This window comes from Dromaius novaehollandiae, chromosome 1 (assembly GCF_036370855.1).
Source record: "Dromaius novaehollandiae isolate bDroNov1 chromosome 1, bDroNov1.hap1, whole genome shotgun sequence".
Taxonomy (NCBI): domain Eukaryota; kingdom Metazoa; phylum Chordata; class Aves; order Casuariiformes; family Dromaiidae; genus Dromaius; species Dromaius novaehollandiae.
The window spans coordinates 64,784,395-64,811,286 of NC_088098.1; the positions used below are offsets into that span (position 1 = coordinate 64,784,395).

The 26,892-nt window shown below is 37.1% G+C and overlaps 1 protein-coding gene across 7 annotated transcripts in view; it reads left to right on the plus strand.

The window, feature by feature from the left end:
- Window positions 1-26,892, plus strand: part of ERC1 (ELKS/RAB6-interacting/CAST family member 1) — a 309,324-nt gene that overhangs the window by 253,847 nt on the left and 28,585 nt on the right. For 5 of the 7 annotated variants that reach the window (XM_026117004.2, XM_064515015.1, XM_064515024.1 and 2 more), the window contains one exon: window positions 19,686-19,787. In XM_026117004.2, the coding sequence (XP_025972789.2) occupies window positions 19,686-19,787 (102 nt within the window). Of the gene's footprint in view, window positions 1-19,685; window positions 19,788-21,391; window positions 21,459-26,892 lie in introns of all 7 variants that reach the window. The other 2 variants (XM_064515039.1, XM_064515047.1) reach the window with 1 other exon arrangement.

The following is a 26,892-nucleotide window of genomic DNA, read 5'->3' on the forward strand; positions in this document are numbered from 1 at the left end:
CTGCAGGAATGTGCCTCAATATAGAGACCATTTCCTAATGAGGCAGTCAGCATTGACCAGGCTTTCCAGTAAATGGAGCTGCCTGTTTCATATTGGTTGTCAGTCTCTATGAGGGATTTCCTCTATCGTCAGAAAGGGAGGCCAATTGCAGGGCGAGGGTCACCAGCTAATGTGGTCCCAATTTACTTCCTCCCCAAGTACTTTGTCTCCTTGACTAGTTCATGGTGTAACAGTGGTTGGGAGGCCGCTTCAAAAGAGGCGGCCGGGGCTGATGCAAGAAAACAGAGCTGGAGGGTGTCTAACAAAGTCCAGATGTACTGTGGCGAGCATCAGCCAGTGTGTTCAGATTATAAGCCGTACAGAAGCCCCTGCAACGTGTCACGCCGGAACTGAGAGAGACCCAAGGAACGCTGGCCTGCCTTACGGCAGCCCAGCCACCACTCATCTGTTAGAGAGTAGCCTATCTGCCATTTATTCATTTTCTTTGCAAGCTAAGTTTTAACAATGAGCGTACATTTATTGCAGCAGCGCAAAGTTTACTCTGCAGCTTTGAGTTGTAAATGGAAGGCATATATGAATGGGCTGAGGTTTTCCGGTCTGTGGGCTTTGAAACTTAGACATTTGGGGTTTTCTGCAAGAAGGTATTTGGAGCAAAGATTGTCGTTTTCTGTGTTTGTACAGTGTCTAACACAGTGGGGGTCCAATTTGACCAACATCTCTAGGCACTACTATGCTATAAATGTTTAGTAATGGGGATGAAATTGTTAGGAGGCTCTGAACTGTATCAGTGTCTGTGTTTGAGAGCTTTGAGTGTTATTCAGTTGAATTGTTTGTAAATCACTGTATTCACTTGCATTATTATGTAAACATTTCATAATTATTCCCAATTCAATTTTAATATATTCTTGCAGAAGTTTGATTCGGTGTTATTGATGATGGGATCTCAAAATTTTCACTTTTAAGTGGTATGACTCCAGATTGTGTTAATGCTGGGTGCATTTGTACTGTACAACCTTTTTTTAAGTAAGAGTAAAAATAATTTTCAGATCAGTTCTTCAGTCTTTCAAGAACATTTTGAGTTTTGATCCTGTTCTTCAGCAGGCTTGCAGAATCATCCAACTAAGTTTGCTCTGCATATTTCATAAACATATATTTTTAGTCTCTGACACAGGTTGTTATTATAAAATATTGAATAGTACTGAACACGGGACAGAATTCTGTGTAACCCACTTGATTCGTTCATCTATTTTATTAGTTAACAGTTGATAACTGCTATGGAGTATAATTTCCCAAACAGTTTTGTACCTGCTTTTTTGTAGCTGAATCACAGAAAACTCATCTCACTTCAAAGCAGAACCAATTATACCTATAATCTGTTCTTAAAGACTATTAGTGAAGGAGGCCTTGAGTTCTTGGACAGTCTTTTCTATTGCTCAGCTCTCCTTATCATTATAATGTCATCGTTCATGTGTAATCTCCCTTATTACAGTTTAAGCTCATTACTACTTGTTCTATCTGTTACGAGCATAGAAAATAGATTATTTCTTTTTTCTTTTTAGCAGCGCTTTAGGTTTATGGTGAATGTCGTGGTTGCCTCCTCAGTGTTTTTCTCTTCACTGAGCAGTCCCAGTTCTTTCAGTTTTTGTGTGTCTTATTTTCTAGATATCTGATCATTCCTGTTGTTCTTTCTTGGATTTTTCTCTGATTCTTTCTCTGTTTCTTTCTCTGTGTGGTATCCAAACCTGGACACAAAACTCAAAATGAGGCCTTTCCTTAGCTGTACTTGTTTGTGAGTGTGTCGTGTAAAACAGTGTCAGAAGTCTTCACCTATCCATGCAAGTCCCAAAATTATTTTCTCTGTGCTGTGCTGTGCTTCCTCCCTGTGAAGATTTTGGCTGTATTTCCTTATGAAGCCAAGGTACTGCAAAGATTTGTTTCTCAAATAAAAGCATCTCGTTGGATCATGAGGAAAAGCAAAGCATTTTCAATTCTAGAATAGCCTCTCTCCCCCCCAAAATACTCATTTTCTGCTGTTACTTGTTTCCTTGGAAACCCAGGCACACTGACACCTGACACTACTCTCCTGTGAACTTTTCCAAAGTGAAGTTCCACTGGTTAAAGTCATTTCTCTTTGTAAGAGGAGAATGTAAAATTGGGTCCAGGGAGACTGACAGGCAAGCATTTTCCTCTGACTACCATGGAGCTGTATCAGAATTACCACACTTCTGCCAGTTTTTATTACCACCCTGCCTGATGAAACAATACAGATTCCGTAAGTGTGGCAGTTAATCTCTGCTTTGCCTTAGCCGCTCTGGTTTGAAACTGTCTCTGATGAGAGTGATTACCATGTCAGCAAGTGAATTTCTTCTTCAGGTATCATGGAGGCAATCACTGCAAGTAATTACTGAAAGTGCTGCTGTTTCTGCGACAAAACTATTGTTTTTCCCTAAAAGCATCTAAGAGTTCCTGGCAGTGGAATGGTGCGCACTGAAGTGTAAATGAGTGGAGGTACCTTTTAAATCATGGCACTGTCAGAGGGGACTGTAGGAAGTGAAGGGACAAGTATTCAAATTGTTTGACTGTTGTTGTAGTCTTCCTCATAGTTGGGAAAACATGTTAAAAGTAAATGTTTAAAATGCAAGTGATGTGATTCAGGGACCTCGGATCATCATGGTATCTGCATACTTACACTAGCAAAAGTGGAAATAGATGCAGAACTGGGGAAAGAAAACATATGTGATGAGAAAGTTAAGATAGTAGTTAAGATAAGAGTTTTAGGGGGCACTTACATTTCAGAGGTTCCAGTGTGCGTGGAGCAGAACAGAAGGCATTCGGTAACCTCTGAATGCCACATTAACCTATTCACAACAGCAACATACGCATGGACATATTAACATTCTTTGCCAGGAAATTTTCAGGAAATGGTGAAGCATTTTGAGAAATATTGTCACATGTAGTGGACCTGTTACCCAAATAGTACAGTCACAATCTTATCTACACCCTCCCCAGGGTATAGTGTTGGTATAGTGATCTCTCTTCAGGACCAGTAGGACCACTTTCTTTAGGGTCAAATACAGCTTAAAAAAACGTGAGTTTACCATCTTTAGTATACACAAAGATGGCAGAATACGTAGTTTTTCTAGTATGGTTTTAGCTCTTCTGACAGTGTAGCTGTCATACATGTGAGCAGACAGAAGTGAGGGAAAGCACTCTGTACACTTCCCATTCAGGAAGCTATTAGACTAGGAGCAGAACAAAGTTCTGGCTGAAGTGAATATATATCCACTAATTGGCTCTCATCAAGCATTGCCAGCTGTCAAATTTAAGTATCATGGCTTTTGTCGAAGTCCTGTAATCCACCCAGATTATCAATCACAGCGCTGCTTATTTTGCCAGTCTTTGCTCCTCAGTAATTGTTTCTGTCAAGCAGGGAACTGTGCCAGAAACGGACCCGAGGAACCTGGCAACAGCCAAGCAGGCACAGAGTGAGATTGTGTCATGCCCTTGAACACAGCTTCCTGAAGCACAACATAAGAAGCATTTCCAGATTAAAAGAAACTGCACTCCCTGCCATGTGTTCCAGACTTTTTTCCCATCATTTTTAATTATTAGTTATCACAGTGACAGCATTCAAGGCAGTGTCAGCAATCTTTTCTGTGGCAGCATTTCATCTTCCTATGGTATTACATGCTCTCATTCCCCTTTCCTTCCTCCTTTTACCTTTAGCCTTTTCCTCTTGTTTTACTGAATAGTAAAAATATATGTTCAGGTTAGTTTCTTACTGTAGCTGGCCTCATGGTGCCAGAGAAATAAACTGGCTGTTGGCCCTGCTCTAAACAGTTGTGAATGTTTTCTGTTAGTACCTTGACTAGCATTTCAATCAGTAATTTTTAGGGCGTTGCAATGTTGGCCATGCAGGTTTGTTTGAAGGGGAAGGTTCATTACTTCATTGACAGATTGAGGTTTAGGGTCTATAAAATTACTTGGAAATTCAGATGACAAAATCAGTATTTGCTATCCTTTCTTTCCGGGCATTCATAACATTTTACAAAATACTCCATGGACTAATATTTCCCAAGTTCAATGTCAGTTTTTGAAAAACTGTTCTGGTCTATTAGAAACATTCCTCCATTTCATTGATTATATTAAGATTTTCATATTGTCATTTTAGTTACAGTTGTTTAATTCTCTAAAACTTTGCATGAATAAATGTAAATTAATAGAATAATTGTTGGCAGCATCCATTACCACATTTAAAGTATCCCTCATTCAAAGATTACAAAATTCTGTACAAAGTTATTTAAGTATCTCCTCATTTGCTAATCAAGGACAATGATATGATTAGCTTTTGGACAAGTCTAAGTCAGCAGTTAAGAGATCCTGTATTCCATTTTCATGCCTTTTCCATTAAGTAGCAACCAGCTTTTTTGTGCTTGACATCAGTTAAAATTGTTAAACCTACACTGGGAGAAACAGGTTTGTTAGTGGTAACAAAGAGTTAAGAGCACTAGAAGATGAGCTTGATTCCTCCGGAAGACTGCACTAGGAAATCTGATGTTGGGCCTGAAAAGTAATAATTTGCTAGTCTGTGAGTAGGATTTCTGGACACCAGTGCTATGTAAATAATATAGTCACTGTCATTTCCCACCATAACTATATTTAATGGTGGTTTTCTGTAGTCATCTCTGCACAGACAACTGATCTGATAGGCACTATTTTTCACCTAAGTAAAGAGGATATATTAGAAAAGACCCCAAACAGAGCATTTCTTAGTTGTTATGAGAATTCTGTGTTCTAAATTTTATATTGAGAACAGTTATCCCCAATCAATTTCTGACAGTCTTTATTTTCTGTTAGCAGATGAATTTATGAGACAGATGCAGAAGCTCAAAAAGAGCTGTTTAGAAGGGCTCAGGACTGCCAATTGTTTTATCCCTTGTTAATTCAAGGGCTAAAATTATGAGTGCATCTTCTTTTGCTTGAAGTCTGTAGTTTGTGTGGTACAGTTGGGAAGGATCCATGTGCAACGACTTCCTGTTTGTTGGCCATTGACAGGATGTGCCTCAGGGATAAAATATCTGAAACTTTCCCACAATCAGTTCTTGTGGTTGGGTTGGTTTGGCATCACTGGTTTAGTATTTGAATTTATGATGCTTGAGCACTGACCGGAAAATACATTGAGTTTATGAATAGATTTAAAACTTTTCATTCAGACAAATTGTTTAGTGAGCTCTGAAGTTTTGGTGACAGAGAGGATTTCACTTAAACTCGTGAAGAATCTTGGTGAAATAAACCCATGAGTATACTCCTGAGAAACAGGAATTTCACACTGAAATTTCAGTTCTCATATAGCAAGGCTTTAATCACTTGTTTGAACTTGGTAAAAATTCAGTGATTTTTCCAAGATAAGTGTGTAACCGTCCTTACTGAATATTTCATTGATTGGATGGCATCTTTTTCTAAATGATTCCTATTAGTTTAAGCTAACCACTTTTTCCTTTCTTTGGCAATTGTCTGTATTTTTTAAAACGTGTCATAATCATCAGTAAGTAAGACCTAATATCATTGCTTCAAAAACTGGGAGGAGAGAAACTGAAAGGAAAAATTGGGGAACTTTCCGACTACAGCATTAAATGGTTATGAACAGACTGCAGGAGAAGTGGTAGAAGCCCCATTGTTTCCAGTACTTTAAATAAGAATTGACAAATAATCAAAAATGACTTTAAGGAACTTCCTTGCATTGGTCTTCAAGAGGATATTCCTTGAGAAGGGCTTCTCAATCTGTTGTGAAGGCTATCATTGAATTGCAGCTGATAAGCAATTCACATATTGATAGCTGGTAGAAAGGTAGTAGCAGAAAGGCTGCTGACAACCTTTCTACGAGCTTTAATATTGGTTTTAATTTGTATAGGGTCTGTAACTGGTGAGGTGATAGATGATACAATATGTGTTCCAAAAACGTTTAAGGAAAAGACGAAGTCAAAGATATGAGATGATTACTTGCTTTTATAGAGATAAGCTAAAGATATACAAGGTTTCAAATACATTGTAGATTAATGCTTATACAATTTAACATGTCAAAATGTTTTCTTTACTTGATGGAGGAATGGTGGAAAGAATGAGGGACCTAGAAATATTTAATAAAATTAGTGATCTATAAGATGGCATATATTGCATATTCTGATTTTTATTTTTGATGGAATAAAATTGTAAATCAATGATTCTTTTGAGAAAGGAAAAATACGTGGCTGTAATAGAGCATTAATCCAGAGGAATCCCCACTCTCTTAAGAATTGATTATGAAAAATTAAGTCTTAGTTCTTCACAATGAACTTCATCATCAGTAAACAGTGACGTGTTAAGAAACGTTGATCTTGGGTATTTTCAGCTTCTGCCCTGAAATATTTCTCAGTCTATAGGTTTTTCCTCATCCACTGTTTTTAGCTCCTTCCAATATAGAAAATAATTCTTTTTGAATCAATGCAAAAGAGTCTAGTCCAATACACCACACTGCAAGCTAGCAAATAAATGATAATGCAGGGGGGGAAAAAGTGTCATATTGCAGTTGGAAAACTGAGATATATGCTGTGAATTAGAACGAGTTTCTTGATACTGAGTCTTCATTGCTTTACATATTGTATTTTGGGAATTGACAGGATAGTATATCAGATTTATCAAAAGGAGTCATAGGTTTATGAAATTAGATGCCAGATATTTATGTTAGTTACTGAAAATGGACTGCAGCTGATGTCTCCAGCCTCTTCCCAGTTCTGTTGAATTCATGGTATTATGTTCTAAAGAATCCAAGTCTTAAAAAATTAGTTAATTATCATTCATGTGTTGGTGCTGAATGAAGTTAGGTGATTTCCTCTTTAATAAGTACATTCTATTCTCTTCACCCTGTTTCTGTAAGGTGAAAAAATGTGCAAGGCCAAAGAAAAGGTGTGTATTTTTTTCCCTAGAGGTAATGTTTTTGACGCTTGCAAATGTGTGTACAGAGAGGATGGAGATTTTTCTGCTCATTTCTAGCTTGGGGAGCTGTGATGACTCTGTTAACAGCTGCCAACTCTGAAAGATAAGGATGTGAAAGTTGATAGTGGTGGTGATTTTGCCTCGAGTCCATCCCTTGAATGGAGTTCTGTGGACCATGCTGTCAAATGCAAGGCAGTGATTTTCACAGATCATCTTTACAGCAGTTGTGTACTGCTGTCCCTGAGTGGACCCTTACTGAACACAAAGTGGCACCAAAGGTTTGATTTTTTTCAATACCAAGAGATGGCTTTAGGGATTAGTCCAAGATTGTGCTTAAGGGCAAAGCAGGTCTCAAACTCAGTTATCAAAAGATTGCTGTCTGATTTTACTTGGTGTAATCAAACATTTATCATATGGACAAAAGATCAGTGATGAGCAGTTATGAGCAGTGATGAGCACCCTCAGTTTCAAGGATGAATAAAATGACCTTTGCATTAACGTCTTGCACAGTTTGAAATTGCTGATATCATAGCTGAATATTAATATCTCAGCTTCTGTAACGGCTTTGTCTCCGAATGTGTATTAAACTGTGATCACAGTACTTGTGCTGGAGGAAGGAATGGTCTTTTGTCTTGAATACAACCCTGGTTAAGGGATAGCCATTTTGTTAGGGTTATTGTTCTCTTTGCCGGATCACAACTTTACAATAATAGAACTTAGTCTTTTGTTCTCTTTCTTTCTGTTTACCACCAATTCTTGTCTTTCCTAGTGTAAATACAAATATTTCCTGTAATTGAGTAAACAAAAAGTAAATGGAACTCTCACAGCTGAGCCTGGCCAAGTTCTTCGTAAGAGCTGAATAACCTAGGTATCTCTCTTGTTTTTACAGTGGGATTTTTATTTTTATTGGGAACTTAAAATTTTAAACACTCAATTTCACCATTGTACTCCACTTAATCTTTTTAACAGTTTAAAAAACAAATCTTTCTGCCTTTTTCACATTAGCCTGAAACGTAACTGTAACTTCTGATACCAAGCCAGGGTGCCCTCCATCTCCAAAATACTAATAGATAAAACCTTGGCTTTGCCTCCCTTATTTGAACTAGCATGCCAAACTTCTGCCAACTGCTGACTTAATGGTGTTGAAAAAATAATGGAAACAATATAATGATCCTTAAGAAAACATACATATATAAGTTGTTTAAAACTTGGAAGACTGCAGGGGTTTATTTGCTCTGTGGAAGTAGTAAGTACTGTACCTTCTTGTTTTGGGTTGTTTTGTTTTTTATTTTCTGTGGGTTTTTTTTTTTTTTTTTTTTTGAGGAGAAATACATTAATTTCAATACACAAATCTCCATTTTGTGAGCTTTTCAGGTCTCTTCCATATCTCACAAAGACAGGGGTAAGGCTGCAGTGGGTTCTGCTTGATTGGAAAAAAAGAAGGATCCAGATTGAGATGTGGGAAAATATAGGCTAAGACTAGTCTTTACTGTCTATCTCTCCTTTTCATCAATGCCAGATGATCAGAAGATTTCTTGATTGATTTTCCGCTATTACCAAAACCAGCCAGTCTTGCATTGTCAGTCAGCAGTCTTTTTATGATACAAAAAGGACTTTAAAAGTATAAAGGCTTCCTTGTTTCCTCCTAGGTCTTCTAGTTGCAAATAAACCTGTTTAGGTTGCCCCTTGTCCTTTCCTTCATTCATCTCCACTACTTCCTTGGCTGTGTCAGAGCTGTTTAATATGTGATATCACCTGTCTAAGTTTATTGACGTTGCACTGAGAAAATATTTAAGGATAAAACAGAAGAGGTATGACTGTTCAGTTTTTCATCTTGCCCCCCATACCTTTTTCTGTTGGCAGTTCTGTACAAGAGGTGAAATATATTTTCTTAAACTTTCACAGTGCTCTTTTTGGTGCCCAACAGCACCATAACTGATATGAAATGGCATAATGTAATATAATTTACAAGAAAACAACAAATTACGAATAGAGAAGGTAATGACAGAGATACTGTCTGAAATGCAGACTCCTAGGAGAAATTCATCTGACCAAACTGGCACATCCCTACACATTGCGTGCCATGAATTTTATAGAGAGGAAGAGAACTTCCTTCCTTGGTAAGAATATTTTTGACATAATACAGTAAAAACCCTGAATGTTTCTCCAGTCTTTCCAGTCAGTACTATTATCTAAGCTCTGATGCAGATTTAATAAGAAAAATCAACCTCTGCAGAAAAAAAATGTTGGTTTATTGTGATTCCCTTTGCTTGTGTACTGCATGCAAGAGCAGAGCAGATGGACAGGACTCATCTGTCCAACTCTGTGTATCGCACATGTGCTGCTATGTGCCTGGGCAGGAATTCTGCCTCTCTGGACCAAACACAGGGACAGTGTAGATGGACAGGCATCCTGTGTCTGCAGACCACACACACAGATGGTGTGGACAGACAGGAATGTAATGTCTGTGTGTGTGGATGAAACTCATGAGGCAGTGCTGTTCTACGTGGATATTAACCCTAATAATTGGCTGTAAAAAGTAAATTCTTAATGTTAATTTAGTTTAGGGTAGCAAAGCTCCATTGGTTGACAAGGGAAATGCCCTTTCTATTCTTCCCTCCAACAATTATCATGGAAGATTTTGGCCAGACTGAAAGATGAAATTGAGGTGGAAAAAGAATAGTATTATTCTTCCATCTTTTTTACACAACAGCTTTTAAAATTAATTTCAGAACAGGCATAAATAGTCTTGAGGTTTTGTTTTTCTTTTTTGGAAGTGTTTCTGTCAACACTGTTTATATCATGCAGACACAGACACGTTCATGTATACACCCAGAGCCTAGGTTCTGGGCAGTTACAAACAGTCTGTGTTGAGATGATACTGAGCAGTTCACATCGCTTTAGAATCTAGGAATTTGTATCTGTACATAACTTCTTTTTTTTTTTTTTTTTTTTTTTTTTGATGCCAAGAACAGCCTGCATAGAGGGGGGTTGCTATTAAGGACTCTTTGAAGCTGCAGGCAAAGGCAGTTCAAGTGGTGAGCCATATAACAAAAAAAGTATGCAAGGCTAAGAGCTGTGGTGAAAACACTGCTGTGCACCTTCCAAAAATTCAAAATACCTGGACAAAGGAATACTTTTACTGTTATTTATAATAAAGACACAGTCACAATAGACAGAGATTTGAAAACTTTCTAATGGTATCAACTAGTAAAGGTGTATGTAGATATCCATGAGCAAATGGTCTGCAAATGGTTTTTGTCAAAGCAGGTGGTCATGACTAGCTTTTAAGATTTACAGTAGGCTGAAACTTGCTGTACAAACTCCTCGATGACATTTTGCCAATCAGTTGTCATAGATATCCCTGACTGAGAAATTTTCTGAAAGCAGATTAGGAGAAAGACTGTAACACAAAAGCAGAGTGAATGAGGCAGTTGTGTCAAATGAACAGCTTTGTTACTCTGAGCATAAGCTAGTGGGTTTACTTTAGAAAGGAGAGCCAAATGGAAAGAATAATGTAGGAAAGAGTGACAGAGTAAGGTAGAAGAGAGTAAGATGAGCAAGGTGTGGAGTGAAGCTGAAGTGAAAGAGGAAGAAGAAATTTCAAGTAAATGGACTCTTTCTAGCTTGTTATGACTAATCAACTGTGTCAACTAGAAATCTTTTTTTAATAAAAATATATCCCTATGGACATATATTGTATCTATGGGATACAATGTAGGTAATTTAGGGGGTTTTTGCATTCAGATATGTGAGCATTTTGTAAGACTAACCTTGTCTCTGGTGCTTAACCCTAGTTCTTAAATTGCACAATTTTAAACTAATCACAACATTCCTATAATGTTGGCATGCATTTCCAACGTTAGCTTACCCTTAGACATTTTCTTCCAGGAGCTTACATTTTGTTTTGTAAAATAACATGCATCACCAACCTATCGAAGTTGTTAGGAGTGTTTATGTTCCAAACTCTGCTTCAGGTCATTTTTCTCTCTGTTTTTTGTCTTTGTTTTTCTCTCAAATTATAAAACATGTAATGAAATTTTTAACTTGGACCCAAAGACATACTGTGAGAGAAAAAAATGAGCGGGAAGAAGTAGAATCAGAAATTTGCTGCGGTTTGAGTAATCAGGACCTTGACAAAGATGGCTTTCTCCTTTTACATTATTATAGAAGTAGCATTGCACTTTTTTGTTCAAGTGAATTGTCCTTCTTAGTGTATATCAAAGTTGGTTAAAGAGACTGAATGAACTGTATATATTAAACATTCAGCAGACATATGAAGTAAACATGAGAGGCTGTCTGCTCTTCATTTGAGAAGTTATAGCAATTTGGCCTCCCAGAATCCTAGAAAGGCATGAAGTAAGATATCAGAAAACTCCACTTCTAGGGTATTGCAGCATTTAATGCAGGGATGTATTTAGAGACCACATCCAGACTCTTACAACTTGAACAAAATATACTAATTTGGCCCAGGCATTTATCCTAACATTATCCAAAGCAGAGTTTAAATGACAGCACTATCCATCTGCTTATCTGAGTATCAGTCCTCAACAAGTAACTTTTAAGTCTGTTGACCAGTTTCAATGAAATTTGTCAGCGGGAAAGAAGCCTCAAAGATCTTGAATCTTATAGGAACTTAATTTTAACATCCACAGCTGGGTAGAGGAGAAAATAAGAACCCAAAGTAGTGCTCCCATGCAGGGAAAGGCAATAAGAATTGAGCTATGATGTATTTTGCTTGGCTATAGCATATGCATATGGCTGGCCATTCAGAGCATACATATTCTCTCACTGGTCCCAGCTGACTCTTGCCTGGAGGCACTGTGGGGAAGGAGGGCAGGGGAAGGACATTGTTATAAGGGTGGAAGGCCAAGCTTAGATGATGTAGGACACAAATCTGAAGCACACAGTTTTCATCAGCCAGTACAAAATAGGTAGTAAAGTGGACTCCTATACTCTTCAAGGGTAGGTATGCTGTCTGCAAAAGAAATCAGTTCTTCACTGATGAAAATAGCAGTGAAGAGGGCACAACAGATGGCAAATGGAAATAGTAGTGTGATTTAGCAACAAACAGTTAATGTTAAGCTAATTTAAATAAATGAGTTTTTTTTTTCTTTCAGGGCATGGATACTACTGATGTTATATTCTCTGGCAGGAAATTTTATAGTAAGGCCCTTCTTTCCTGCCTTGGCATGGAATAGGGATCAGTCTTGCCCTCAGCAACTGTACCATTGGGCAGGCTCATAAAACAAAGAACATTTACCTGCATACTTTAAACCTAGATTATAAAGGTTTTATATGCTTACTATTGGAAGGTAAATATAACTAGTTCTCTTATTTCATCCTAAGAATTAAGCATGCAGTTTATTTTGCTTGCTGTTGCTGTCTTCAGATCAATTTCAATAAATAAATTTTATGGCTTGGTTTAGGGCAAAGGATCCAGGATTCTTTCAGGATGTTGTAATAGGATACCATTTGTTCTTTGATCTTGGATAGGCCACCCAGTCAGTATAAATCAGTGATACAATACTGTGGTGAATGTTTTCAGACTTCAGCCCTTGTTCAGATATTTTCTAGATATAGGAAAACACACCTTACCCATCTTTCTGCCTAGGACCCTTGCAAGTAGTGCAAGGAAAGATACCAAAAAACTAACATATTTGGTTTTTCCTGAGTAGTTAGTCATGAAAGAAGGGATTCTTTTCTTTTTTTTTTTTAACAATTAGTTGCACTGAAAGCACAATTTTTACTCTTTTAAGTCTTTGACTGGGCAGATTCCAGCTCTTGTGAAACAAATAAGGGAAAGGCAGTTGGATTACCATTGTTCTGTTAGTCTTAAACACAGCTTGACTCTGAAGTGAGTAGAGGAGAACTAAAGGAACATACAGTAGAGTGTTCATACCACAATAAGGATTCCCAAACACATGATCTGATTCGGGTTGTCATTTGTACCATTGCTTTTCTCTATCCAGGATGCAGAACAATAGATTTCATTAAATTTGTCAGTAGGCAATTCTGTAGTTAGTTATTTGTTCATCTTCTAAGGAACTAATAAAGCTCCAAGCAAGCAACACATTCCTGTACAGGTAAGATTTCAGTTCAAAGTTTGCTTTTTTAAATGTATCCACATGTGTCCACATATGTCAGGCCTCAAGACAGCTCTATATCTAAATGATCTGCCTCCTTTAGTTTAGTTCAAAGGTTTTTGAATGTGCATTCTCCAGAATGAAGTTTCTCGGTAATTATCACACATGGGGAAGTGAACAGAAAAAATGAAAGAATTAAATATGAAATTAACCGGGTTGATAAAGTCTTTCATTTTATAACATTGTTGCAGCATTGCCAATAGTTGGTGTGGAAGCCTATATCTCAGGTAGAATTTATGTTAAATCTTGCAGGTTTTGAAAATCCTAGCAGCTGCATGCTGCACATACTCTTTGGAGTTATAAAACCACAGCATACAGGATGTGCAACATCTGTAGTTAATGAGAAGATTTTGCATTTGTTTTCAGCTGAACATCATGTTCATTTGCTGTTAATAGTAGAATCTTAGCTGCTAATGCTAAACATCACTAAAAGGAAGCCAAACCTTACTAATGACCACAGAATCACAGAATGGTTGAGGTTGGAAAGGACCTTTGGAGATTATCTAGTCCAGCCCCTCTGCTCAAGCAGAGTCACCTAGATCAGGCTGCCTAGGACCATGTCCAGATGGCTTTTGAGTATCTCCACATCCCAATCCCAGTGCCACCATGATATGTCTTTAAAACCTTATGAACAAAAATGACAACTCAGCATGTAACATTTGTAACATGTAACATCACAAACTTGAAAAATGTCTCATGGATACTATGAATGTGAAGGGTGCATATAGTAAAATAGTTTATAGAATCTTTCAGAGATCCTGTGTTCAAGGTAAATATATATTCAAAGTAGTTATGGAGGGCATCATACTCTAATAACAGGTGAGGTTTATTCTCTCTCTCCTTCTGACAGCAAGATTCCAGTAGGTCAATGGTTGTGTATTTACAGAGCGTATGGCTTGCTGCATATTTTCAGAAAGTAAAACGAGGACTATTTGAAAGTCTTTACAAGAGTGTAATTTTCAAAGATAATGAATTCTGCTCAGGACTTGGGGAAAAAAATTGCTTCAGTTTCTCCATTAATTTTTACATTTTTAATGGGCAAAACCTTTTTAGAATATTGCATTTGCATGTCTCTGCTTTTGGTGAAACATGCAACTCTAACTGAGAGAAATGGGATGACTTTTTTAACTCACTGACACAGTGTCTCCACCACATATCCATTTGTCACAAGTACAGTCATTCTATTAATGTTTACTTAATGTGGGCTTTTTTCAACTCTACATTAAAGGATTAATAAAGCTTGTTTAGACTGGTTAGCAAAGCCAGAATTACACGACTCAAATATTTTACGAAAAATGAGAAAGTAGCCTGTAATGTCATGATTTCCACTGTGTTCTATAGTGGAGAAACAGATTTGATGAGAACTGGTTGAGTAAGTTACACTAATGTCAGTATGAACCAGGCTAGATTAATGAAGTGAATGCGTAGCTAATTAGCTAGTATCTGCTTTTTATTAGAGGTCTTGTCTAGAGATACAGAAATGTGTTATACCTACAAATGAAAGTTGATTTCAAAATCTTGCCAGGGTACTGGTGGTAATACTAGCTGTTCTGGAGAAATGCTTAAGAAAGGTATGTATTCTCATTATAACATCTAACTTAGTGCAAGCTTTCAAATAAAAATATTCTCTAAAATATTTTATAAACAACATATATGCAGATAAATCTGTGGTTTTCAGATTTATATGTAGAATACCACTATAAAGGGCTTGTTAGTCCTGGGCAGGACTGCTATAGACTGTTTTACCAGCTGTGTTCCACCATATCTCCCTTACTTTCTCTCTACACTCTGTACATCAGCTTCAGTTCAGGTTTTTTCTCATATCATAATTCAACTTTGATAAAATCTATAGAATTTGGTGTTTAGGGTGTGGGTGCACAAACAAGCTACCAGTGTAGCCTGCAGTGAACATAAGACAGCTTACTATTAGGCACCTCCAGGTGAGACTATGCTTTGAAGCAGTACATCCATGAAGTAGGATCTTAGTGGTTCTCAAACAAAATTCACCATGGCTACAGTTTTGGCAGCTAAAATTTTATTCAAGTGCTATTTGGAATGGAAATTTTCAGGTATTGGCTGCATTGAAATAGTTGACTCCGTGGTAATTTCCTTGTTTACCCGAACATCTAAAGAATACAAAATACAGGCAGAAGTAAACTATATGATAATGAGAAAAAGTGTGGGGAAAATATAATTACAGTAAATGTGAAATCCCTGCAGGTGTACAAAGCAGCAAAAGAGAAGGGAGCATGTCTAAAAAAAGTGGTGATTCTGAGCATTCACATTTATGAGTAAAACAAGTTTATCTCATATTTTCTCCTGAGGCATTCTCTTTCAGTATAACAGCCTGCTATAGCAAGGGACAGAACAGAGGCCAGGGCTACATGATGACAAGAAGCAGGAAGGGAAATAGGGAAATGTGTAGAGAGGCAAGAGCAAGATTGTAGAAGGTTTTTAAAAAAAAAAAAAAAAAGAAAGAAAGAAAAAAGAAAAAAAAAGAGGCAAGCTGTATTGCACTATACTGGTACAATCACATAGGTGGAGGAAACTTTTTTTTAGATACAATACCCATTCAGATGTTATGCTTTAGATCTGCAGTTCACAGGCTGTGCTCTGCAAGTGTCTTGTGGCAGGTTATCCACAGTCATTCCAGGCTTTCAGTCAGAAGCTTGAAAAGGGTGTGCAATGGTTCTTTGGTGATTTTGAGGGTTGACTCTAGTCTAAAAGGTTTGGGGACTGTTCCTCTGTGTAGTATTTATTGGGAGACTAAAGTCTCAAAGGCTTTGAAATGCTCCCAAGTGAATGACAGTACTATACCTGGGCAATCTCTGTTTATAATGTGGAGGTAGGTGGCTTTATTTAACTTTATGTAATAAAGATCTATCTTATTGCTTTCTGGATTTTTAGTGATTGGAGGGCAAGAAATAAGTTTAGGATGTCTGTTCTGTCAAAAAAAAAAAAAAACCCTCTGGGAAGATCAAGAAACCTATTGAGTTATAGTTTTTTGTCCCTTTTTCTTCCATCTGGCATTTTATCTTTACATGCATAAAGAAGGCCCTGGTCCCAGTGGATCTGACATCGACTTCTTATCGTCACTAGTTTTGATAACAAGCTCTATAGGTTTTAGACAAAGGCACTCCTTGCGCAGCCCATTTGTCTGCATTGCTCATTTATTTTCACACGGAAAACAGTGGTTAAACCACTCTGTTGTTCATAGTTTTTACAGCGATGTAGAAACGTTTGCCCTAGAATCTGCGCCATAACCTCATAAGGTGGGAGTAGTTTGTATAATAGCACAATGACAAAGCAGTTTAGGACTGCAGGATGTTGGAGTGGTTCCCCGCAGTAAAATAAACTGTTTGTTTTTAAATCATTCCAACAGCCTTATGCCAGTATTCTAGAAATTTCCAACCTTTTGAAATTTTTTTAGGAGGGGAGCAGTAGGAGAGAAACTCAGTTTATATATTTCCAGTTGTTTTGAAAATTCCCAATTAGAAGTTGCTCAGTTAGCATTCGAGTCCAAAGAAGCAGCTTTTTATTTCCATGTTTGACAGGAGGAGGATTAGAAAAATATCCTACATTCTACAACAGCGCTTGGAAGTTTAATGTTGGAAAATAATTTTTAGTGGTATCTATCAGTAAGTAAACTTCTTTTCCCCCCCCCCCTTGATTTTTGCCTAATTCCAAATATATATATATATATATGTGGTAAGTAGTTCCTGTTGTGAAATCTCAGTGTTGAACGTGGCATTTTCTTGCCAGGACTTGTACCTGCCAAACAGGCACTCAGAGATTGCCAGCAGAAGCCGTGGGAAAGTCAGGCTGGATTAAAGGGGAGCACAGAAAATGGCTTTCTAGGTGAACTGGTCCTGTGTGTTCATCATCATTGGGATGTTGCAGGGATCCATTTGGATTAGATTTTTCAGCGGGCTGTCATGGACCTAAATCACAGTTGTGCAACCAAATGGAATTTGGCAACTTAATTTCCTTTTCTTTTGAAAACTCCAGCCTTCCTATCTGTAAAATTATCTGAAGACGAAACGCCCAAATAATTAGAATTAAAGCATAATTTAGATTGGATTTGGTCATCTAGTGCAAATGCCTGCTCTAAGTTTGTCCAGCTAGATCAGATTGCCCCGAGCCATGTCCAGTCAGGTTTTGAGCATCTCCAAAGATGAGATGCCACAGCCTCTCTGGGCACCTGTTCTAGCAGTTGATCATCCTCGTTGGAAAAAGATTTTTCCTCATATCTACTTAGAATTTTCTGTGTTCCAGCTTACTCTCATTGCCTCTTGCCCTGTCACTGTGCACCTCCAAGAAGAGTGTGGCTCCATATTCTCTGTTTTCTCCTAGAACATAATTAAAGAAGCCTTCTCTTCTTCAGGCTAAACCAGCCCAGTTCTCTCAGCCTCATACGTCCTGCTAAGTATTAATAGTAGGATAATCTACTTGAAATTAAGTAACTGAAGTATGCAACCTCTTCAATTCCACTTTAGAAGGTTCTGTGAGAGATACCATGCTTCAAATGTTCGGGTCCATATATTCTTCTCTTCCTGTAATGGAGCTAAGACAGTTTTTTTACATGCAGTATCATGAAGTGTGTTGCCCCTCTCTGGGAATAACTTTACAAAGCTATTTTTTCTCATAGAAAAGTCAATGTGCTATACTAATGTCCTACTAGCCTGATGTTTTTTCTACTTTTTAATAGATTCTTTTACACATACTTTGAAAATCGTGTAGCAAGTTGTTTATTATGAAGAAAAAAAAATCCGAAAAAAATGTAAAATAATTTGGAATCTGTAGCTCTTGTTGCAAAGAAGTTATTAAAGAAATGAGTATTTGGTATTAACTTTTTTTTAATCCAAAATAAAATCAAATCCGGATTCAAACCCTGGACCTTTTCTATAATGACCTGAATACAGTCAAGTAGGATCTACATTCTCTAGCCTCGAGGCACACATTAAAATTATAGTTTTTGGTGAGAAACCATGAAGTTATGAAGGGAATGAATTAATAACTGGCATTTTTACAGAAAGTTTTGGACTCTTTTTAAGACATTTAATTTTAGTGAATCTTTGATAATTTAATATGTCTACATATACATAATTTACTACGTATCATATCTCATATGTCTGTCTATGCTTTTTTTATTTTTTTAATAATTCAATGATTTCACAAAGCTTAAAATGGGGCTTTGTCTATTTTCTGAGGTGCAAGGAGAAATGCCTCCTTTCCCGTGTGGGTCTGCTCCAGGTGTGAGTGCCCAATGACAGTGACATCCAGATATGCTCTAGGGAAGCAGCTAACACATGCACAGGGGCAACTGTTCACTCTGCTGGATCTTGGACCCTCTACGCAGCAGCTGCTGCTGCTATTATTAATGTTACTATTATACTGTTACTGCTGTCTGAATGGGCCTTGTCAGCCCTGCTGCGCTGTGTGTGTGTGTGTGTGTGTGTGTGTGTGTGTGTGTGTGTGTGTGTGTCTGTAGGCACTTGGGGACCTCATTTCAGGGTAGTATATTTTAACACAGCTTTATGTCAGTAGCACTTTCCTTCGCAGTCACAGTTATGTGGTATAATTTAATGCTTACTGCAATTGCTTACCTCAAATTGTTCAGGTAGTATTCCATTTATTCATACCTGTCTTTTTAAACAATTTATTTTGAACAAGGAGAAGAGGAACAATATATATTCAATCAGCTGTCCCTGTATAACCACAAGGTTCCCTTGAGTTTACATTTGTATTTTAAACTTACTAAAAATTTGCCTGGAACATATCTGGTAGTCAAGAGTTCCACATGTATTTTATATTTTGTGTTTTTAAAAAATTATATATTCTTGTAATTTTGCAGTTTCCTAAGAAGTTGAAGAAAAGTTAAGAACAAGTTAAGAAACTTGCTTCATATTTTGATAATTCTCAGCTTGACTGTATGCAGTTTGTAATTTTATACATCTCAATTACATCACCGTATTACTCTCTTTTTAATCTCCTCACATGAAGGCTTTTCTGTTATTCAGATTTTTCTTCCTAGTCTGAGGATTTTTTTCCTACTCCCTGCTATATCCATTGAAAACTGATTTGAATGTTTATACTGAATGAACTTTTCTTATGTAATAAGTCATATTCAGCATTTTTATTATTACCAATTCTTTTACTCTTTTTGTAAATCTAACTGCATCATTTGCTTTATTTTCAACTCATTCCTGCACATGTAATACATGTCTTCAATGAATTGTTTTCCAGACTGGTGCTTGAACCTTAATTCTAAGGTTCTTTAACAAGAAATGAGTTTCTTTGTACATACATGACAGCACGAGTTTTAGTAGGTGCTATTCAGATGAGCCAGTTAATTGCAAAGCTTACTTAGCGTCAAAGTGAAGTGGTTCGTATGTGTCTACCAGTTTTTGCTAATTCTCTGTAGTAATTTGTACTGACGTTTTATGTACATATCTATTTTTTGCATATATGGATTTTGGATATACAGGATAGCATAAATATCCTATTTGCATTAGTCCCTATGGTTATATTAGAAGGTAGACTGAGATTCTTCTTTTTCTTGAATAGACTCAAAACCGCATGAAGCTGATGGCGGACAACTATGAGGATGATCACCTCAAATCCTCATCCCATTCCAACCAAACCAACCACAGGCCCTCCCCAGACCAGGTAATATGTCTCTCTTTTTCTCTTTTGAACTAATTTTTACTACAGGGTCTGATTATTTGGAGTCATATGTAATTTTCCCTGACATGCTTGCAGTACCTTGGAACAAAAATAACATTCCGCAGCAGAGTTATAAAACAGAAATTGATGCTGCTGTTTTGTCAGCTTCCTTGAAAACTCCTGAAATGTGAACGAACTGTTCCCAGTACCAAGCTGTTATTAAGTGGGTGGAGAAGAAAGAGCAGACAATGAAAGGAGAGAAAGAAATGTTACTGTCTTAAAATGCAGGATTGGGCTCTTCTCTAGCATATTCGGATTTTAGAAACTCAAGTTCACTGCTTGAGTACGCACAGTGTCCAGGACTGTTTCTTGTCTTGAGTAGCAGGAAATCATGCTCAGGTTCAGCTTTCTGATCTATAGATTGCATGTGAGCAGTTCCCTTCATTTCCCAGGAGCGAGTCCTGGCCTCTGTGCCAGACAAGCACAGACTGCTCCCTCTCAAAGTCAATGGGCCATGAACTGAAGGAAAATCAATTTACCATCTCCAAGGCAGTGTAGAGCCTCATGTGTCATTTACAAAGCACAGCCATGTGTTTGATAACTATCAGAGAGATTACCTATCCCTTGGGTAGCACACAAAATACCAACATAATTGCATATCCCATGTTGTAATCTCATCCAGTCCAGTTTAATTAAAATATTAGCAATCATTAATCACTGTCTTGACAAAGCAAAGGAGTGTTTGGCACTCCTCTTTGCCCTCTGGCTGATCTAGAAATTGTTGAGGTCTGAAGGAAGGCATCTCACTCTAGACCTTTAAGCACCAGCTCAGTGAAATACAGAAATTATGAGTAAGGTGTGAGAGGAAGATGGCAAACAAACAAGTACATATTCACCTTCCAAAAACAGGTATTTAAAAATCTCCTTTCTTGTCTGTATCAGAAAATAATATGGGGTATAAAAAGAGGGATGATTAGAAAAATTCTCAGTTTCAAATCACCTTTCCTTCACAACTGGTATTAATACCCTCCACTAGATTATAAATAAAGACCTGTAAATTGATTGACTTGAATTTTCTGGAATGTTTTTGGAAAATGTTGGTCATACCTTCTTCGGGAGAGCAGAAGTGTTAATACTGCAGGTTAAACTGATTTCCTAATCCTAATGTGGAGGAAATTTTAGAGTATCTATTGTTTATACACTGCAAGTCTGTAGTGAAATCAAATCATTTTCATAACATACCTGTGTTCATTTTTAAGTAGGTAGTACAGTTAGCATTCACAGATGAAATGGAAAGATAAAAAATTAAATCCCTAAGGAAGTTATTGCAGGGAGCTCATGGGGGTGGGGAGGGCAGTCGAGAGGGGAGGATGAGGGTCTAAATGCACTTTGCCTGTGCATAGGGACATTTTAAAAACTAAGAAAGCTTCCAAGGAAACAACGAAAGCTGCACCTCCAGGTGGCTCAGAATATTACTTCAGGAATTAAAAGAACACTTTTTACTACTATTTGTACTTACATTATGTGTTTTAAATACTAACCAAGTCTTTATTTCGTTCCCATGCTGCTCTGGGGCTTTCCTCCCCTTGCCATCTCTGCACCGCTAGGATGAGGAGGAGGGTATTTGGGCATAACGAGTCAGATGCTCTTAGTGCAGCCATTTTGTTCAGAACGGTGAGAATCCCCTTCTCCTACCAGTCAAAAAGCCTCCCCCAGTCACTCTTGCCCCTTGCTTCCGTGTGCTTGCCAAACCCCAGCGTGCTCCTTTTCCCTTGAGCATGTCGCCTCTGCATGTGGGTGTTTCTCGTGTATTTATTTGTAGATTGGAATTTTTGTCTTCTGATAATCAAGCCACTGTTTCATGCTGTTGTGGGGAGAACTTTCCAGGGCATGTCATTGAGTTTATGTGCAAAGCGAGCTGCTGAAGCATCTGAGAGAGCAGGAAATGTCTCTCATATAATTTGTCGTTAACTTCATGGAGGATATGTTTTCAGTAAGATTCTTTTTCAAAGCAGTTTGCACTGTAGCCAAATCTATGTATGTTTTTTTGATTCTGGTTAGTAATGAATTTGCTCAGAGATAATGTTCCTCCAGGAGACTGTTGGTTTTAAGTACATTGAGATGTGCCGCTGAGATTGTTGCCACATAAGCTGACCTAAATAGTCACAGATATTTATCCACTCAGAATAGATGATTCTGGACTAGGAATATAATTTTATATAAACTTTGAAGGCAGAAGAGAACATCTCCTTAACCTTCCTCTCTCCCCATCCCCATTGTTCTCTGAAAAAAAGAATGGGAAAAAATTCCTACCTATTTGTCATTTAACCTCAGTTTGTTTCTTTATATCTATCCCCATAATTTGCCTTTTCTGCTGTCCAGTTATCTCCACAACAACCCCCATTTCCAGAAGAGAAGGCAATGATCGGGAAAGAACCCTTGTCCTCACTCTTGTTCTCTAGTAAGAAAGCCAATGCCCTTTACTGACCAGGAGCCTCAATACATATTACAGAGATCAAATATGGATTATAAGGCTACAATACATAGGATTCATTTTCATCTTACAGAATAGGTTTTAAAGGAAAATGATTTTTTTTAAATACTTAAAGTATTTTAAGGGATTGCAATATAATAATATTTAAAAATTTATATGACACTTTTTCACTTATCCTTGCAAGAAAAAATATTTCACAGGAGTTTCTTTGAGGTCTTTCTCAGAATTTGATTTTTTATCAATCATTGGAAGTATTTTTTCTGAAAATTTCCATGGAAATTTTGGACCCTTGCATTTTTGAAAATCATTACTTTATATGAGTTTTTTTAAAATAAAAAAATAAGATATGCTCTTATCTCTTCACACTTGCTCAATTAACTGCAGAGTTACATATCCGTCTGACTGCTTAGATCAGATCCCTCTTTTCAAGTCAACCATCTGAAAAATGTAATCCAGCTGTGGCAGTGTCAAACTTGAATTTCATGCCTTGGGATTTGAACTGAGAGAATCTCTTTTGTGGAAAAATGATAATGTGCTTCGTTAATTTGCACTCATTGTTGATTTCACGTTTTTTTTTTTTTTTTTTTTTTTTGAGTCAGTGCTCTTTTAAGGGTTGTGTGTTAGTATATGATGTTAGACGTTTTAGAGACTTACGATGCTTGTAAAGATTTGCTGAAGCATGTCAGTTAAACACGAAGGACCTGGTAAGTAAATGATGAAAAGGAAGAGCACGCTCACTTTGAAGGTAGGAATGATTCTGATTTTTATTCTAGGGCGAAAATGAAGGTTGTGTAGTAAACACTGATTGAAAGATACTTCTCTTTTCCTCTCCCAACTGCTGACACATTTATGAATGCAACTGAGCAAAGAAGTATGGTTTCTCTTAGTTTACTGTATAATGACAGAGATGGTTCACATACCAATTAAACACAGTGTACCCCTCCACTTTCTACTTGACACATTTTCCTCAGCTTCCACACTATGGCAGCAAAGCAAAGCAAGTGTGCTACAGAATATCCCGATCAAAGTAATGAGGCAGCCGGCCTTCTCTCCTTATGTGCATCCCATCCGAGAGACATGTCAGCCTCAGGTCTCTCTTGTATGCAGTCAACAGGGAAAAGCATAAAGGTGCAGTTATTCCCAACAAAGTAGATGTTTTTAACATGCTGCTCCATGTCCATTCAAAGAAAAAGCCCTTCTCATCACTTCTGTAAAAGGAGAAGATATTATAAACCACAGAGTCCATAACCTGCAGGTGTTAAGTTAAATGTACATATACAACAATGTATGTGTTGCAGTGGTGAAGAAGAGACTAATAGCATAAGGCTTTGAGCTAACTTTGTTTTTTAAAGTTCCTTTAGATTTGAGGAGGCAGTCACCTCTGGTCAGTACTGAAGATAAAGTGGAGATCACTGAAATATGTAGAATAACAAACTGCATTAATTTATTTGTATGTTTTGGCATTTTTATGTTTTTTTCCCTGTAGCATTCTGGAATTGGCCCAAAGTGTTAATATTATGTCAATTCTGTGCTTGACCACAATATTGTATATAGCTCCCCTGGAATGGAGCCCTGCTTCTAAATGTATGTGCACTTCCTATAGTCTCAGAGTATGGTAGTTTACATTTCAGTTCAATGTAAATACCATTTTTCATCCTGAAATATTAGAATAGTCTTTCCTAGCCTTTTTCTCCGGCTTCGTTCCCTTGCTGTCTGAATCTCTTATGACTTCTCTTTTTATTCCCCAGATGGAGCTCTGTGCTTCTTTATATTCAAGCATATTCACCTATGCTTTCTTATGAGGATGCGCTTTCATATTTCTCAAATGCTAAAATAGTCTGGCCAATGCCAATGGCTTAATTAATTATTATTCACGGTTATCAAAAATAATAGGAATTTAATGATATTGTGATATCTAATATATATTATATGTGTGCATGTGTATATATCCACGTACATAGGTATTACATCTGGGCTATACACAATATAGAGGAAACAGAGCTTTCATACATAAACTTCTCAAGCTGTTCAATCCATCTAGTTTTCTTAAGTATGGCCGGGCTATCTGCTATGTGAGAAAGTGTGGGGATGGTTCATAAATCTTCTCATATTACCTCTGTTCGTAAAAATGAGAAGAAGTGATTTTGTTGAATAGGTGTAGTGAGCATAGGATCACAGCAAACTGCTGTAAACGTGAAAGACAAATTAAAGGACACAGGGAGAAAGTGAGAAAAGAGTAAAAGTGCTAAGGGCAAAAACAGAAGAGAAGCAAAACTGGAACACCGAGAACTGATTTATCCCAATGTATAATTTATGCACATTCTCTGTGTTGCTAAGTGCACACTGTTGTATAGCACCGTCCTTCCCATATTCCATAGTTCCTGGTTTGAAGTAGGAGTGTCCTCACCATACAAGCTTTTTGGATCTCAGTCCGTGGAAGCGTTTTGTATTAACGGCTGCCAAAAATCTCTAAAGTCACAGATATGCCTCTTAAGGAGCAAAACATTTGGTTTTGCTGTGCTTGAATTCCAGGAACTAAAATCTGAAAACAAATGTTATGCTTCTTAGAGAACAGTGGAATGGTCAAAGAGCTAGCATTTAGCAGGAATGTGTAAAAAAAAATTTTTTTCAAGATGATGAAAATATTGGCAAGTTCCTATTACTTACTGTAAAAACTATTTTAAGAGGAAATGCCTGTTACATTTGACATTTTTTGTTCATACTTGAGTTTTACAGGTTTTAACACAGAAACAGTAAGTATTGTGCATTGACTGCTGAATACACTAGCATAATTTAGCAAGTCTCCAAAGATTTCAGAGGTGATGTCTGTGGTGGAAAGAGGGTTAAGTCACAATGGGAAAATATTTGAATAATTTTTTAAGAACAGGGAAACAGTCAATTCAAATAAGATTCGTGGATTTCATGTCAAAAATACTATAAATCGTAATTTGCAGCAACACTGGAATGATATACACTATACATTGTGTAACAAAGGCTACATTTTTAATGTTGTAGTTTGACTTTAAGTTTCCCGGTAGACAAGGGTCTTCTAAACCTAAGAACTGAAATAAAGGGAAAGTCATCAGTGAGAAGCATGTTTCTCATCTGATGAACTCAGTTTAAGTCTTCTAACTCTAGCTTTTCATTGAGAAATTATAATATTCTGAAGGACATCTTTAGTAAATGAATTGTTTCTGAGAACAGTCTCATTCTAAATAGCCATTTATGATTATTAAAGGGTAGTGGAGCTTGAACAGCATTTCTGCATGCCATCTATTAGGACAAGTTGATAGAATTAAAGTAAAGAATGAGATTAACAGTTAAATCTCACAGAGAGTTTGATCTTAGTAGACTTATGCAAAAAACTTGAATGCTCAAGTTTGTAAACCGTGTATTTCTAACTAGTGTCTGCAGAGCAATTTTATCTGACCCTTAGGAATGCCCAGAATAAACATTCACAATTTGCTTCTTGTTTGTTTTGGAGGTGGTGTTTGCTTATTTCCATCTGACAACTTAAAGGAAATACACAACGAATTGACATGTAGTCAGTCGGCACACCTGCCTATTCAAACAGATGGAGAGGAAAGTGGCAGAAGTAGGTGACAACTGAACATAGTCTGAAGAACTGTGACTACTATGATGATCAGGTTAGAGGGATAGCAATAATGACATTGAGGGAGATAGGAGCGGCCATCTCAGGACTTAATTGAACCTTTGTCACAGCTGTCAAACACGATGAACTTTTTCTGAGATCACTGCAGAACTATAAGTGTCTACAGTTTGGGAAGTTTGAGAAGAATACTGATTTTTTTCTACATTATTTAGTGTTTAAATTAATATAGTGATTTCTTTCAGTGAAGTACATATGAATAATGAGTTCCATTTTTGAGTGATTACACAGGCATTTGTGCAGTGGATAAATGTGATCTTTCTCTCAACATGAGAAACATTATATCCTTGCAGTATGTAGAGAGCAGTTCATCTACTGCCACACTTCTGCTTAGGTTTTCAGTATTGTCACTTATTACATTGTGACCTCATAAGCTTCTCTATGGATGCTTTTTAAACAAATTTATTTTCAAGATGGTCTTTTTAATTGTTAGGTCAAAAAACACCAAGCTTTCATGCCTGACTTGTATTACAGTATAATTTATTGGACAGAGTACTCTACCACGATTCAGAAGATAAATTCTTTCCTGGCGTTGTCTCTAACCACTCACTTGTTCTCCTTCTCTCTGTCTCAAATTCTCTATTTGTAAAATGAGCTGAACTTTTTGTAAAGTGTTAGTGCTGCCTGGGAAAAGTGCTATAGAAGAGCTAGGTAATATTATTACACGATACGTTAAAATAGTGTTGTTACAGTGATATGATGGTGATTCTAATACCTCATTTTGAATTTGTTCCCAAAATTGTGTTAGATTTGTATTTGATTCAATTTATTAATATTTCTTATTTTTCTTTCCAAGACCTTATCCTTTCCAAAAGAAGGAAAAAAACCCTTATGTTAAACATTTCAAGGAGCTGTCATTCTAGCATACTGAGCAAAGCTCTTTAGACTGCTGCCTCTTCTTTTTCGTTGTCATCTTTTGTCCTCTAAAGGATCGCTTTTCCTCT